This window comes from Rhinatrema bivittatum, chromosome 8 (genome assembly GCF_901001135.1).
Source record: "Rhinatrema bivittatum chromosome 8, aRhiBiv1.1, whole genome shotgun sequence".
Classification (NCBI taxonomy): Eukaryota; Metazoa; Chordata; class Amphibia; order Gymnophiona; family Rhinatrematidae; genus Rhinatrema; species Rhinatrema bivittatum.
Window position 1 is genome coordinate 217,396,971 of NC_042622.1, and position 16,262 is coordinate 217,413,232.

The 16,262-nt window shown below is 46.5% G+C and overlaps 1 protein-coding gene across 1 annotated transcript in view; it reads right to left on the reverse strand.

Moving 5' to 3' along the window:
- Positions 1-2,105: 2,105 nt before the first annotated feature.
- The window catches only part of APC2 (APC regulator of WNT signaling pathway 2), a 46,827-nt gene continuing 32,670 nt past the window's right edge, over positions 2,106-16,262 (reverse strand). Inside the window, 7 exon segments of the mRNA XM_029614072.1 lie at positions 2,106-6,930; positions 6,933-10,197; positions 10,799-11,013; positions 12,448-12,564; positions 13,006-13,083; positions 13,174-13,313; positions 14,983-15,078. Of these exon segments, the coding sequence (XP_029469932.1) occupies positions 4,528-6,930; positions 6,933-10,197; positions 10,799-11,013; positions 12,448-12,564; positions 13,006-13,083; positions 13,174-13,313; positions 14,983-15,078 (6,314 nt within the window). The 3' untranslated portion in view covers positions 2,106-4,527.

The window sequence follows — 16,262 nt, forward strand, 5'->3', positions numbered from 1 at the left end:
ACCCCAAACCAAATAAGCCTGATACTTCACTTTCAATGCACATCCAGTATAGCTCTCTCCTTCAACGGCAGGGAAAATGAAGAAAAGATGATTTATATTCAGCATCAACCAACAAGGAATGAATTACATAGTCTGGGTAAACAAATAAGCATGGGTGTAGCTTGCTTGTTAAGGTGGCTACTACCCCGAATCAATTAAGCATGATACTTGACTTGGAATAAGTATCCAGCGCAGCTCACTGCTTCAGCAACAGAGGGAATTAAGTAAAGAGGATTTTTATTCAGACAACCAACAATGGCTGAATTGCACATGCAGGGTAAACAAATGGGAGTAGCTTGCTTATTACGGCGGTTACTACCCCAAACCAATTAACTATATACTTCACTTAGATGCAGCTCCAGCACTGCTGTCTGCATCGATGGTGGGGGTGGAAGGGAATTGGAACCAAAAAGTTACCAATAAGGGCCCTGACCTCAGCGGTCAGAGTAACAAGATTATGAAAACAAATAGGTGTGAAAGCTTGCTGGGCAGACTGGATGGGCTGTTTGGTCTTCTTCTGCCGTCACTTCTATGTTTCTATATGTTTCAAACATGATTGCGTGCCACTCATTTAATAAAAGATCCCTACCAATACCTGCCAATACCACACGTTAGTTAGTGTTTGGGTAACTGCCAGGTTCTTGTGGCCTGGTTTGGCCTCTGTTGGAAACAGGATGCTGGTTTTGATGGACACTTGGTCTGACCCAGCATGGCAATTTCTTATGTTCTTATCCCTGCCAATACCACACGTTAACATGTCACGAGAGAAGCTGTGATTCTACATATGGGCTTCTAGGCACTTCATTTGGGTCCTCTGTGAGAGACACATGTTCCATTCTAGTCCAAATATTCTTTGTGTAGGAAACATAATTCAAGTCAATAAAATGTATCTTAGAAAAGAGATGGTGCACTGCCCTCTAGTGGGCAATTGCCACTATTTACCATTAATACCTTCTGGAATACCAACCCAAATATGGCTTATTGAAAGGGCTTATTGGTGAACGCAGGTGCAAACTGTCTCAGATACTGAAAAAATTGCACTATGGTCTTACAGGAAAGAGTTTCCAATATGATGGGGAGTGGGGGCCCCATCATCAACTGCATAATTCTGTGTAATATGGGATGCACTAGTTATTGGATAGGACGTGTCATTGCCACAGTTTTGTCTGTTTAAATGTAACTAAGAATTTCAGCTACTCTGCTAGCCTGTGACATGTCTATGTACCTTTCTTAGTCAGCTTTGAGTGATATGCTCTGGTTTTATTAATTGTATGCCATGAAAATTCAAAAATAAAGAGTTTAAAAAAACAACCATAAAGCTATGCTGAGGATAGAGATGGAGTTTGGATTTTACCACCCCTGGCACTGTTGCTGCTGTCATCTGATCTGCCCCCCTGGGTAAGGTCGGACAACAGGGAGCAGGAAGTCTTAGGTACAGCCCCACAGTTTGTTAGCAGCTCAGGCTGTGGCAAAAATGGAAAATTTCTGAAACACAATGGTAAACAGCTCCATCTATAAGATTGTTATACAAATTAAGTCATTTTCCAGCCTTGCTTATGTGAGTATCATTTTTTTTTTATTGGGTGAGGAAAAGGGATCTTAAGTATCAGGACAGGGATGGGCAGGAGAAGGAAAGCCTGAGGGGAAAGGAGGAGGAGGACTAGGAATGGGGTGGGGAGAAGGTGAACGGGATGGGGGGAGGACAGAGGAAAGGGGAACAATCGTGGACCTGGAATGGGAGAATGAGGGAGGTTCTGGAATTGAGAAAGGGAAGAAGGGAGTAGGATATGTTGGGAGGTGGGTTTCAGGATCTGGAGCGAAGGAAGAGGAAGGGGGATAGAGAATGAGATCAAGGGAGAGAGAACCTGAATTGCGGTGGATGGGGGAAAGGATGTAGGTGTCTCTTCTGTGCTGTGGTCCTGCTCCCCTGACATCCCCTTTCTAATCTTTCACACTCTGCCCCCTTCTCCCCACTCCCATCCCCCAGTCTCTCTTCTCCTTCTAACCTTATCAAAATTATCCCCCTTTGTTGTCTGTGCTCCAGGCCCCCCCATTCTGTTCCCTGCCTGCTAGCTGGAGGGGTTTGTGTCAGGAAGCAGAGATTCAGCACAGCTGGAAGTCAGTAAATCTTGCTACATCCAGGCCTGTTTGAGGAGACTGTCAGGTTTCAGCTCTCATCTGTGCCTGGGGTACATGCAGGCAAAGGTAGTATCTGGGAACACTCAGAGTTGGGGTGAGAGGTTGGGCTGTTTGCCTTCAAACACCTGTTGAAATTATACAACATTATCTCCTTACACTACATTTTTATGTTTTTAAAATAAAAAGAACTGAAACCTGAGTCTTCTCAGAACAGCTTCGCACTCAGAATACTGAAACATAGTTCATTTCCTAAGGTACATTTTATTGACTTGTGTTACTTGTTGATTGACCTTTTTAAAAATTAATTTCAGGGCAAGGCAAGGACTGGGATGTTAGCGAGATCTGAGGTGCCTTCCACTGTGTCCTGACCTGATTGTTAGGAGGCAAGATTTTACAGAGACACTTCTTAATGTGCTGCTGCTTCTTAAATCCTAAGTGGGAGTCACTGATAGGAATAAATTGAAGTGGAAATCTGCATGTGAATGTAGACAAAATTTGTCAGCAAGGACTGCAGTGTTGCAGAGACAGTACCCAGTGCCACACAGACCATCCCCACTGTCATAGCCTCCTGTGACACATAGTCCATTTCCGGTCAGTCTCTCAACCCCAGTGTCACATAGACCATTCCTAGTGTCACAGTCTCCCTTGCCACACACCCCCTCCCCAATGTCAGCCTACCCTTAGTGTCACAGACTCCTATGACACACAGATGGATACTGAAAGGCACCTCAGATCTCACTAACATCCCAGTCCTTGTCAGTCTCCTATGATACCCGGACCATCCCCAGTATCACAGATCATTTCCAGTTTTCCCCTAGTGTCACAGTCAATGTTCTCTTATTTTTGAAAATCTACGTGCCCGTTTTCTTTTGTGCAACTTTCTATCAGCCGAGTTCAAATTTGTGTGCAATGCAAATAATACTGGGATTTCTTGTGTGCGCTATGTTTTTCCATGTGCATGCACACAGCTTAGAGGGAAGAGTAGTCCCAGTTTCCCATGACGCACAGATTATTCCCAGCGTCACAGTCTCCTATAAACATCACAGACCATCCCTAGTGTCACACAAACCCTTTCCCTTCTTCAGAAGCTACACATATATAGGTCTATGGTGCTCCTACCCTTATCAGAATATACACTATTTACATTCTGGCTGCTTCACTCAGTCCCAGAAAGTGGGTTACACAACACAAACTGTGGCAAATTAGTCATTAACAATTATCTAGTCAGAATAATTACAGTTGTTCAGCCTCCAACAATGAAAGGGTTTATAACTTCTGTCAATTTTGCATCTGTGTTTGTCTGCTATTATTTGTAGCTGTCCTCCTTATATACTTTAATCCCTAGCTTCCTTTCAAGGTGCAATACATGTAATTAGTTATAATAACTGGGTACTTGGTGGCAGTATGCAGGGCGTGAGCTGCATGCTTTACCTAATGCACACTTTGCTTTAAGCATTTCTTAGGGGGTCTTGAGCTGCTTATAGGTTCACTGCTGTCCATGGAAGGGATCTTTTAGCATCTGGGCAAACACAGTTAAATATTACATGCCAAGAGTTTCTCTTGGGGTTGGGAGTGAAGGGGACAAGGATCCTGTGGCTTCCCCTTAAATCCCAGGGCAGCAGGTTGGCAGTGAGGGAAGCAGTAGTTAATCTCCTTAACTCCCCAAACAAATCCTTTGGACCCGCACTTTTCTCATGAAAATCACAGATTGTCCTAAAAAAAACTTGTTAGTCCGTGACTGACTGAGCCATGGTCAAAGAGTTACTTGGCGGGTTTTTCAGACGCTGCCATGCATGAACCCTGCAGGGTTTGATTCCTCAGTGCTGCTTCTCCTGCATTCAGTGATTTTAAAAACAATGTATTAAGGGGGGGAAAAAAAACCCCTTCATGGTTTCAGACTTCTTCGCAAAGAGGATGTAACTGGGGTCAGGCCCAGAACGTGAATATGATGAGTTCAGGGCCCTCCCTCTACCATTCCTCAGACAATCTGTCCATAAACAGCGATATGGATGCAGGTAGCAAGGGAAAAGCGCCCAGCAGCACCGACACCAAGTTGTCCAGTTCGGGCAGGAAGGAAAACGACAGCAGCACCTCCGGATCCCACGGACCAAGGTGTGGACACTGGTTCCCGACATAAAATTGTCCTGAAGTTCCAAACAAAACCAAGAAAAGACTTTGCTCTTTTCTTCTGAGCTCTACTTTCCACATGAAAGAAAGCTGTATGTGCTCCTGAGCAAATTGTTTCTAAAAGCAATTCAATAAGCCTGAAAAAAGGTGCTTTATTCTTCATCCGCCGTCTTCTCATGAAGGTGCTGTCTGAAACGTAGATCCTAAAGGACTGCCCGTCCTTCACTGAGCCTGCATCTTTTCTGTTTTATCATTTAGTGCTTGGACTGCACTGGGACTTGGGATATAGTTGAATGGCGTTACCCGCACTGCCCTACTGGGGGATGTGTGCCTACTAGCCAGCAAAGGGCCCACGGCAGCTGGGGGGCTTTCATGAGTGAAAGTGATGGCCTTAGCAATTCTGGTCAGGCTGAATGCTGTGGAGTCGCCACGGATGAGGTTGGATCCCGCCTGCATGTCTAACAGGGCCTTGGCACCTCCCTGTGTGGAAAGAGGGGCAATCTCCAGGGTTGGAGAAGTGCTAGAGTTGGTTTTTGTGATGGAGAGGTCCTCCGTCTGCACCACTGCATCGCTCATTTTCCTCTCAATATCCACCTGGGAGCTGGCACTTGGCTCCTCCTGGGGGCTGTTTACCAAAGCCAGTGCCGACGAGGGCAGCGTGCTCTTCAAGATATGGGGGATGTCTTCATCCCGGATCCTTCTCCACGTTCCTTTTACCGCCCCTGGGTCCTGCTCTGCCTCTGCAGCATTCCCCAGCTGCCTGCTGCCTCTTTCCTCACATTTCTCTTTTGCACAAGACTCGGAACAGGATGACAACTGAGAAGGGCTGATGGTCCTTTTAATATTAATGTGAGGGGAAGAAGAATACCTCTTGAAGGCCTCAGGAGGGGAAGGATGGCTTTTCACAGGAAGCCTGGAAGGGCTCTCTGAACTTATTCTCCTAGGCGGCCTCTCACTTGCGGCTTTGCTGGCGGGGGTTGCTCTTGTCCCCACTGGCTTCTGCCTGGTCTCTGCTGTCTTTGGCACTTTGAGCTCTTCACACCTGGAGGAACATAAGAACACTGCTGGCAGCCCTGGTCGGCCCTTTCTTGGAGAAGGCCTCTGGGAGAGGGATGGCATGGACTCAGAGGAGGACAGGTCTGACCTGTGACGCATGATCAGGCTGGATGACTCTTTGATGAAGGTCAGCTGCCTCAGGAACCCAGACCTATCTGACTCTGTGCTGCCCGATCGAGCTGGAGACATACGCATCAAGTCCAGCTTGTTGGCCTGGATGATCTTCTTCCCAATTGGGCTTTGTCTGGCTCCATGAACTTGCATATCCAGCGCAGAGGCTGGGCTCATTCCTGGCATGGGCTTCTTGTTTGGCTTCTGCATGAATGGGATTCGGACAGGTGATTTCTGAGTCTTGTGGTTGTTGGCTGTAGATTTAAAATGTGCTTTTGGACTGGAAACAGATTGAGTTCCTCCTGCTTTTGTCCTCTGATCCGTAGGCTGTTTGTTTAGTTGTGGGGGGGAAGGTGACTTTCTCTGAGGTTGCCGAGATGGTGTTGAGTTTCTAGAGGACCCTGATAAAGGCCCTTTATTCATTCTTGCTGGAGGGGTGGCACTCCTTTTCAGCAAAGTGACATCAGCCATCTCTGTAGGTTTTGCGGTTCTGTGTAAACTGCGAGATCTTGGTTGACTTGGAGTGGGCGTCTTTCTTAGGGCATCATTTGTAGCTACAGTTTTCTTTGGAGTAGATGTAGAACTGGAAGAAGTTGTCACCATGTTGGGCATATAGATAACTGTCCTTCCTCTGAAGACCACAGGCAAATTTGGAATTGGCTTCTGCTGACCTGAACCTTTATCAGTCCTGGGAATCTTGTTCTGTGTAGTTCTGGTCTCCACCACTTTTTTTCCCTCTTGAAAAACTTTTCTATGTGCTGTGGCACAGCTCTCTGTCCTACTTTGCTTTTTATCTTTCTTGTCAAGAGTGAGCTGCAGTGTTGAACCAACAGACAGCCCTGACATAAAAGACAGGATGGAATCGGATTCAGAGGAGTGTTCCTTGGCCAGACAAGCTGATGCTTGACGCAACCAAGATACAATGGAGTTAGCACCTTCTTGGATTGCCTTCCACTCTACACTATCTAAATCAGATCCTTTGTCTGATGCCACTTCATCCACTAAATCCTGCACCCCCTGAGATTTCCATTCTTTGCAAACTACATGTTTTGGATTTAGATTACTATTGGTTTTCAACTTTTGCTTCCGTTCTGCATTCCTCCTCCGGGATGAGTGCTTCTTCTTTTTTGGAATGGCAGAACTGATGCATCTATGGATCAGGTCGTTATCAGAGTCGAAGCTCATAGAGCTCTGAGAGCTGCTTCTTTCATTCACCTTGGCTGATGCCTTCATTCTGCTCCGAGTCACATGTCTGGCGGTTTTGTTGAGAACCTGCGATCTTTCTTGGAGATCACAAAGTTCAAAATCGCTTAAAGAGCTCACAGAAGAGCTGAGGGAATAGCAGGGTGGAGTTTCATCTACAATCAGAGTATTCTGAAATTTTGCAGCAGACATTTTGGTTCTGCCCTGGGAAATCTGTTTCAAACCTCTGTTCTGTTCTCTCCTCATCATCCCGGATCTACCATAACCTTCTTTTTGCAAAGTTTGGCCAGTATTTTGCCTATTTTGGGTGAGTCCTTTACGGTATCCGGCAAATCATCAGAATCATTTTCATAGAAGCAATAAACAGCTTCTTCTGTAGGCGTAGTGTGGCATACAGAGTGAAAGGTAAGATTCTTGTGAACACCTTCCCCCTGTGTTGCATCTGTTGTTTGGTGGAAGCCCTCTAGTTGAGAGTTAATATTACCTTGCCTTTCAATGTGTAAATTTAATTTTGGTCTATTTTTCACTAAGGGTTTTTGGCCTTTTTTCGCATCAGTTGCATGACTGGTCTTTGTCTGTAACCAGTTAAAAGGTTTTCCTGGCACATTGTGCTTTTGGGTGTTATTGTTCTTGGTGGGGACCCTGGCGCTAGACTCTCCTTTCTGACTTGCTCCATCCTGAGAAGCAAGTGTCCTCCTCTCTCTCTGCAGCTGCATGTCACTGGCACTATAACTCCCCAATGCCATAAGACCTTTTTTTTTCAACCTTCTCCCTACATGTTGCTTCCTTGTTGCTTCTTCCTTCAAAGGGTACTGCAACGTTTCATCACTGAGGGAGGCAGCACTGGAGAAATTAATGGGGGTCCCTTCTGCAGAATCAGTGAAGGAAGAGTCATCTCGGAACATGTCTTTGTCCAGCTGATGGTTCTTGTCTAACTGAGTGTGAGCTGGCACCAGCATATAAACCGGCAGCTGGAGAGGATTTTTAGTCTGAGCATTCAAGTTCTGAGTTGACAGACTGGAGAGGAGAGTAGTCTTCACCCGCCTGAGCCTTGGTGGCATAGCTGAATTGATGCACTCTTTCAAAATCTCAATGTCATCATCTGAGTTCAGCTCATGAGGTTCAGCTGCATTCATCCGCCCCAAAAGTCTTTCATCTCTGCCTTCCTCTCTCTTTTCATGTGCTACAAATTTCAGGCTGTTCTTTTCTGAAAAGGGAGGGATCAGCTTCAACTCTACTTCCTTCTGAACATAATGTTCGTGGAGTGGGAGAGCACTCAAACTTGATGCGCAGGAGAAATTTTCATTAGGCTTTTCCACAGTGAAATATATCATGGAGTCAATGTCTGGATGAAACTGGAACCTTTCCTTAAAATCAGTGATCTCCATGAACTTTTTGACATTGTTCTCCCACTGGATGTTGAACTGACTGGTCTCCTTCTCTGGGTGGCTGCTTAGGTCAAAAGATGGTGTTTTGCTCCTGCTGGGGGGCATTGTCTGTCCAGGGCTGTCAGGCAGTTCGCTGGGACTTATGGTCCCACTGATCATTTCACTGCATGGATCACTCTGAATGGAGCTGGCAATGGAGGGACTCTCAAAACTTCCCAGTGAGCTGACAGAGCTACAGCGACTCATCATTAGAGGGGTTTCTTGGATGTAATTCTCTGAGGAACTTGAAGGAGTCATGTCTTCATTCCTTGAAGGAGATGTTTCCCGCAGAAAAAGCTTCTCTCGCTTTGGGAAAGGGATGGCAATAGGCTGTGAGATGCCAGGTCCAACGGCTGTCATTGTGGAGCCCTCGGGGATGAGTCTTTCTCTACCTTTCCTCTTGCTCTTCTTGGACTGGATGCTGCTCGCTTCCACTGCCAGTATTTCTAAGGAGGAGTCGCTGTCTATTTCATTCTCACTATGGTTCTGCTCATCTAAAATGTTGTCAGCCGAAGAAAGGGAAGACAGAGAGCTACATCTGGAAAAACAGACTGGAGTATCTTCCACTGAGTATTTTTGGGAAGATTCTGGTCCTTGTGGTGTGGGAGTCTGAGCAGACAGTTTCTCAGATGTGGTGCTGAGATCCTCACCTATCTGTGGTGAGCCACTAGGGAACCAGGTTGAAGAGTTGCTACTGCTGGGGAATCTCACACCAGGAGTTAAACCGCTCTTAACCAAGACTTCCAGCACAGGCACATGCTGGTAAGATGGTGAAAGTTTAATGGTATGAACCAGTGTGTCAGCTGAGAGATTGCTAGCTGTGTCCTTTTTTGGCTGAAGATCTTTGCCCCCAGGGTCTTTAATGTTGCTTGGATTTGGGAAAGTGACCGTTTTCTTCATTTTTTCATGGAAGGCTTTCAAATCCACCTTTTCCTGCTCCACAGACTCCTTCATCTGATTCTGTGGCAAGTTATTTTTCTCTGCTTTGTTCATTAATACACTTTTCAAATCCAACCTGCTGGGCCGTCTCTGGTTCCTCTGGAACTCTTGCTTGTAGTCAATGAAGGAGGCTCTAGAGCACGGTTTCATGTGTTCCTGGGTGCAATATCCATCACTGGTGCTGCCGCTGTTCAGGCTGTCAGTGGATAAGCTAGTGCAGGCCGTTTTCAGGCGCAGAAGGGTAAGGGCTCTACTGGGAAACTCATGCTTTACAAAGCTGCTGGAGTCAGAAAACCTGCAAGGTGAACAAGACTGAGCTCGAGTTTCATGCAGTTCATCAGAACAACAGTGCCAGTCCATACCATGGTCCTCAGAGCTCAGGCTGAAGCTATCATCAGAAGAGGTATGCATGGTGGAGATATCTTCTACTAGTTTATCAATCTTGGCCACCGTGGTGGACATCTTGTTAGCCAGCTTTTCGGCTGAATTGGAAGCCTCATCCTCTGGATTCTGGGACTTCTTCACCTCCAACTGTGAACTGATGCTTTCTTTTTCTGGTTCTGTACACCTGCTTTGGGTGATGCTCCTGGGTACTGATTGTCCTTGCAGGAATGAAGAGTTGAGAAACATCGACAATACAGAATTATTTCCCATTTCAACACTGCTAGATACGTTGGGAGCTTCATCGTCATCAAAACAACCGGAGTCTGAGGCATAGTCTTTTACGAGACTCTCAATGTGTCTCAGAGGCTTCTTCATGTTTTGATTCTTCAAGCCTTGCTTCTCCATGGTATCAAAGGCCTCTGCCAAGTGCTTGGCATCCAGTTCTGCCTCCAAGGCCTTCTGCTTCCTCATGTACAGAGAAGGCATGCAGGACCCAGGAGAAATGACAGCTGCATCCTTGTACTTCAGGGGTCGATTGGCCAGTAGGTTCCTAAGGGCAGCAGCACTGCCCATGGCGATCATCTTGTGTTTGGAATGGATAAGGTTGCGGAGCATGCTTACCCCTCCCAGATCCCACAGCAACTCCTGATCCTTGCAGTTCCGGGCTGACAGATTCCACAATGTCCCACAAGCATTGCTGACAATAGTCAAACTATGAGATCTCAAGTGCTGAAGCAAAGTCTGCAAGCAGTTATGGTCTCGGAGAATTTGTCTGTAAGAGAAGACAGGAGATCTTTATGCTAAAATTGTAAACACTTTAAACACTATAAAATACATTATGTCTGAGAGTAATAGTAGAAAACTATGCCAGATATATTTCATAAATCAGAGAGATTGTGATACGATTGGCCCTAAGCAGTATTTCACAAAAAAGGTGGTAGTTGATATGAACAGAAAATCCAAGAACATATATATTCATCGTGCAGTGAGATTACATGGCTAAATGAGAGACATCACTATTCATTCCTTTTCTTTCTGCTCTGTCATAAGAAATGGGGAGCCTTACTTCCCCAAGGGAAAGGTATACACATTGTGCCCCACCATAGAACCAGTACAGCACAAGCAGAGGCAATGCAGGCTACACAAATGCACATACACACACACACATGCTCACACGTTATTCCAAGGGATCACCACTGCGTGTGCGTGGAGTTCAGGAGCCGAAGTTACAAAGGCTTCCATTTAGGCAAAGCACCATGTTTCCATGTGCCCTGAAAGCAGCTCTGTGCTTTCAGGTTCTCTGACCTGTGAGAAATAAACCATAGCACGTCTGAAGTGAGCGTGCATGGCCCCCGGAGAGCCCAGACACAGACCTGTAATCGTCTCTGGTGGCGACGAGGCTGGACACATTGCGCAGGATTCCGCCTCCGCTCTCGATGATGGCCAGCGAGTTGCTCTGGCACTTGTAGGTGAGGGTACTGACGAGGAAGCCCAGCACGCCCTCCACTGCACACACAGCCGCCTTGTTTTCTGTGCTGTGGGCCGACAGGTTCCAGAGGGCACTAAGGATGCTTTTCAATGTTGATTCCTAGCAAATAAAGCCAAGGGGGGGGAAAAAAAAAAAAATCTTTACAGTGAGGCAGCTCCGAGGCTGGAGGTCTAAGACCAGGAGGGCACTTAACTAACAGAAAGGGAGGGGCTCTGTTGCTGTCCTCTGAAGCATGTGGGGACCTTTATTAAATAAACTTCTTCATAGGGGAGGGATGTAATGCCTCTGTTCTCCTCAAACGCCAGTCCAAATTTCAGTCACCGAATACTGTGATGGCACCCAGTGATAGAAATTGGCTTTTGCCACCCCCTAAGTACTGTTGATGCTGATGCCATGCTCCATGGAACTCAAACCCCTTCCCCGCCAGCGCCATCGCTAGGATCCCCGCATTGTCCCTCAGGTGGAACTCCCTCTCCCTGACAAATCCTCAGGACTCTGGCACAGCTGTCAGTGAATGCAGTGAGAATGGCTCCCAGTCGGCCCTGTGCTCACAGGCCTGTGTGAAAGCCCAGAAGGGGCCAGGGTCGCTGTGGTGCCAGTTAAGTGCACAGTCTAACTCAGTCCTTGCACTCACTGCCTTCTGCTGATACCAGAGCCTGAGGCGGAGGGAGCAAGAAGGAAGGGGATCACAGATTCAGGACAGGGGTGGGGCTGGATGTCTACGGGAGGGTGGGAGGGAAGGGATCAGGGGTCAAGGGCAGGGGCGGGATTAGACGTCTGCAGGGGAGTAGGGGAGGATGCAAGAGCCGGAAGGAAAGGATCAGAGGTCCAGGACAAGGGTGGATCTGCAGGGGGGCTGGGAGGGAAGGAATCGGAGGTCCAGGGAAGGGATAGGATTAGATGGCGGCAGGGAGGGGGAAAGGAGGGGCAGGACTGGGGGGAGGAGGCGAACAGGAACTTTTGTCATTTCCAGAAGTTTACTGACTTAAGGCTCAGATATAGCAGGCCTGACTGCACCCCTCCCTCTGCAGAGAGTTACCTCTCTTTAATCCCACATGCATTCAAACTCCGTATCTCACTGAACAGCAGGTCACAGGCATGCAGAGGACAGTTTTCAAAGACCTCTAGCTGTGTCAATAATGGTTTATACGGCTAGACTGCCCCATGTGAAGAATTCTCTTCCTCAATATCGCCCAAATGTGCATGCACACTTTTGACTGTTAAAAAGAGATGGGGGCCAGGAGTGGGGTTCAGGCAGGGAAGGGAAAGGACATACAGGTGCAAAGCCCGTGTGTACTATTGTATCTGCGGTCCCTGCCTGCTGAGTTTTCAAAATTGCTCTGGCAAGGATTAGAGACTGTGAAGAACACAACTTCTAAATAAGGCCACAGAAACAGTGACAGATAGAGGGGCTTGCCCCCCCTTGTGTCTCAGAAACCCTAGTCCACCAAAATGAAGGATTTGTGACAGCCCAGCCCCAAGTGCTTGGAAGGGGAATGAAAATGCATCCATGGATTAAGAACGGGCCTGTACCTTTGTGGCTCGCAGGGCGCACTGCACCAAGCCGCTCACACTGCCCACCTCGCGAAGCATCTTCTTACTGTTGATGTCTGCCCGCCAGGACAGGTTGCGCAGGATGCTGGAGACCACCTGCGAAAAAAGGGCACCAGGGACTTAAGTGCCCCGCACAGCAATCTGCAAAAACTGAGGCTGGCCTGCCCATTGCCTTCGGTCCCTGCCTCCTGCAGCTGAGGCTGCTCCCGATTTTATACTCTCATTGGGAAAAAAAAAATCCTCACCCTCCCTGTCCTAATCACGGAACAGGGACGTTAGCGAAGGATTTTATGGACCTGGGAAAAGATTCCCGTGCGGGATCAGTCAGGCTTCCAACTGGCTAGTGCATTCTGGGAAATAGGTGAGACCAATCAAACAGTTCCATTCTAGCTAGCACTGCACCTTCCATAGTAACGGCCTGTTTATTCCCACTCGTCCCTAATCACCACCACCTACTACTGCCTCTTCCCTTCCTCCTATTCCAGCTCTTCAGCCTGTCAGCTCCCTCGCCCGTGCTGAAGACTCTGGATCACTCACTTGATGAAGCTCTTCACTCTCCGATGCCAGGTGAGCCACGATGGCCTGCATGCAGCCCCGCCTGGAGGACAGAGTTGCCTGCCAAGGAAAAGAGGAGGATTTACAGTAAGGACCTCTGCTCAGCTGCTGTGCCAGTTGCCTTCCTGCAACAATCCCGTCCAGTCCTACCTTGTTCACCACATCTCCGAAGGTAAGGTTGGTGAGGGCCATGCCTGCATAGCGTCTCAAGGCAAGGTTAAGCGGGTCATTTGTCATCTTGTGCATCTCATAATCAACCTCTAAAAGCTCAGCAACAGCCTGTAATCCGCCTGCAGGAACAGGACAAAATGAACTGGCAAGGAAGGACTGAAATTCTGTTTATCTGAGTGACCTATCTGGCTCACTCAGAGCACATGTGTGTTTTGCTGTGCAATATAGTCTGCTCATTCATGACTTGTGCATATCGAATATACCCTGAAACATAAAAAAATGCCAAACTGGATCAGACCAAAGGTCCATCAAGCCTAGCATCCTGTCTCCAACAGTGGCCAATTCAGGTGACGCGTACCTGGTGGGATCCCAAAGAGTAGATCCAGTTCTACCTGGCATATTCACGGGTCACACATATGTGCTTGTGCATTTATATAGCATACCCAAATTATTCATGGCATGAATGTATGTGTGTTCAATATACACTCACACATATGCATGAATGAGATGCATATGTCACACACACAGGCCACCTCATTTATGGCATATGTGTGTGTGTATGTGTGGCATACCTGCCTCATTCACAGGGTATGTGTGCATGTAATATACTTACCTTGTTCATGGCATGTGTGTGTGTGTGTGTGTGTGTGTAACTTTCCTGCCTTAGTCATGGTTTGTGCATGTATGTGTGTGATATGCCTGCCTTAGTCATGGTTGTAAGTGTGTATGTAACATACTTACCTCATTCATGGCATGTGTATGTGTAACATACCTGCCTTAGTCATAGTGCGTGTGAATTTGCATGTGACACACCTGCCATAGTCATTGTGCGTATGTATGTGTGTAACATACCTGCCTTAGTCATGATGTGTGTGAGTGTGCATATAACATATTTACCTTGTTCGTGGCATGTATGTGAGTGCCATGCCTGCCTTAGCCATGGTGCGTGTGAGTGTGCATGTAACATATTTAACTCATTCAACAGGTGTTAATGTGTGATATACCCGTCTTATTCATGGTGCATGTGAGTGTGCATTAAACATACTTTGTTCATGGCATGTGCGTGCAACATACCTACCTTAGTTATTATGTGCGTGTGTGTGTAACATTCCTGCCTTATTCATTGTGCATGTGTGTGTGTGTGTGTGTGTGTGAGACATACCTGCCTTAGTCATGGTGCGTGTGAGTGTGCATATAACATATTTACTTTGTTCATGGCATATATATATGTAACATACCTGCCTTAATCATGGTGCGTGTGTGTGTGTGTGTGCGAACCTTAGTCATGGTGTAAGTATGCATATATCATATTTACCTTGTTCATGGCGTGTATGTGTGTAACATACCTGCCTTAGTCATTGTGTGTGTTTGTGTGACATACCTGCCTTAGTCATGATGGGATCAATTTTCAAAGGGTTCAGGCTTCTAACTTTTGGAGATAGATTCCTCAACTGCCCTTTCGAAAATTTACTATGGCTGGGTGCCTACATTTAGGCTCCTACTTTCATTAGGGGTCAAAGTTAGGGCAGAGAAACAAAGTTAGGAGCTAAGTACTGATTTTCAGAATTAGGCACATAATTTAGGACCCTAAATCTAGGCAAATGAATAGCAGGCTTAATATAGGGGCCTAACCGTTAGGGTCCTAAAATATGTGAATTTTCAACAGAATACTTAGGCTTCTAAATTTGGCTGAATATAGCTTCTAATTTAGGAGCTCAGCTTTGTATCAAATAATGGCCCCAGCGTGTTTGTAACATATCTGCCTTATTCATGGTGCATGTAACATACCTAACTCGTTCATGGCTTGTCTGTAGGCCTCATCAAACGATAGCTTCATCACAGCACAAGTGGCCTGGCAGATCTGTGGCTCAATAGATCCTGGTCCTGTAGGAAGAAAAAGTGGCTGATAAACCATTTTTAGGGGCTAACTCACTGATATCACCTAGCCTGCAGATTCACTGCTAATGGCTTAGCATGGCTTGGTGAACAATGAAGTGCCTTCAGCAGCACTATTTGGAGAAGTACTGCAGTAACAGCATTCTCTCCTACCGGTGAGGACTCAAGGATCAGAACTGGGGTGGGAAGGGAGGGCCTGTGCCTACTTGTTATCAGCTTAGCCCACTAGATTGCAGTGTACGCTCCTAGTGGGTAACTACAATAAAAATAATATTTCATAAATATTTCAGCATACAGTGCTGAATACAGAGCAAGATAAACAAATCATGGGAAATAAAAAGCTAGCGATGTCCAGGATGTACAGTATTCCTAATTAAACACGTCAGAGCGATGCTAAATTATATCAGTATTAAGATACCCACCAACCAACAGAATAACCTCAAACACAACCCAGGCATTCACAAACAACAACAAAAGTATCCATAGCATAGAAAAGCCCCAGCATCTTAATCCTCTAGCAATGGCAGTAATACTATCATCTATACTGCGACATTACAGCAGTCAAGATGTTAAGGCTGAAAACAATGCACATATTGGCTCAGTCGACAGTCTTCTGGGAAAAAAATCAGGTTTTCAGAGTTTTGCGGAAGACCAAGTACCCATAATGCTCCTTTGCCTCCAAAGGCAGCTCATTCCATATTACTGGATGCTCCTTCGCATGTCATAGTAAGATGCACTGATTTTAATTGTATAATAGTTAATAAGCAAGCCTGTGAGGAACATAGCTCCCAAACTGGTCTGTATCACGTGAGACAGTTACTCAAATAACTTGGACATGCACCTTGGTGCGATTTTAAAATGAGGCAGGCACTTTGTAAAGGTATATGTGGGCCAATTGGTAACCAGTGGAGTCTATACAGAATGGGTGATATGTTATCCCCCTTACATGTGTATCGTAGAAAGTTGGGGGGGGGGGGATATTACAGCAAAGGAGAGGGGCTATACCTAGGAATTAGGAAGGCAAATTTTAAAGGAATTTGTCTAGGTAAGCAGTTAACTGGGTACATTCCTCAGGCTGAAAATCACTCTCAGCATACACACTCTTGGCCACCGGGAGAAGGCAAAGGGTGGAGGAGGTTGGCAAGGCAGGATATCCCTGGGCGTTACTCTGC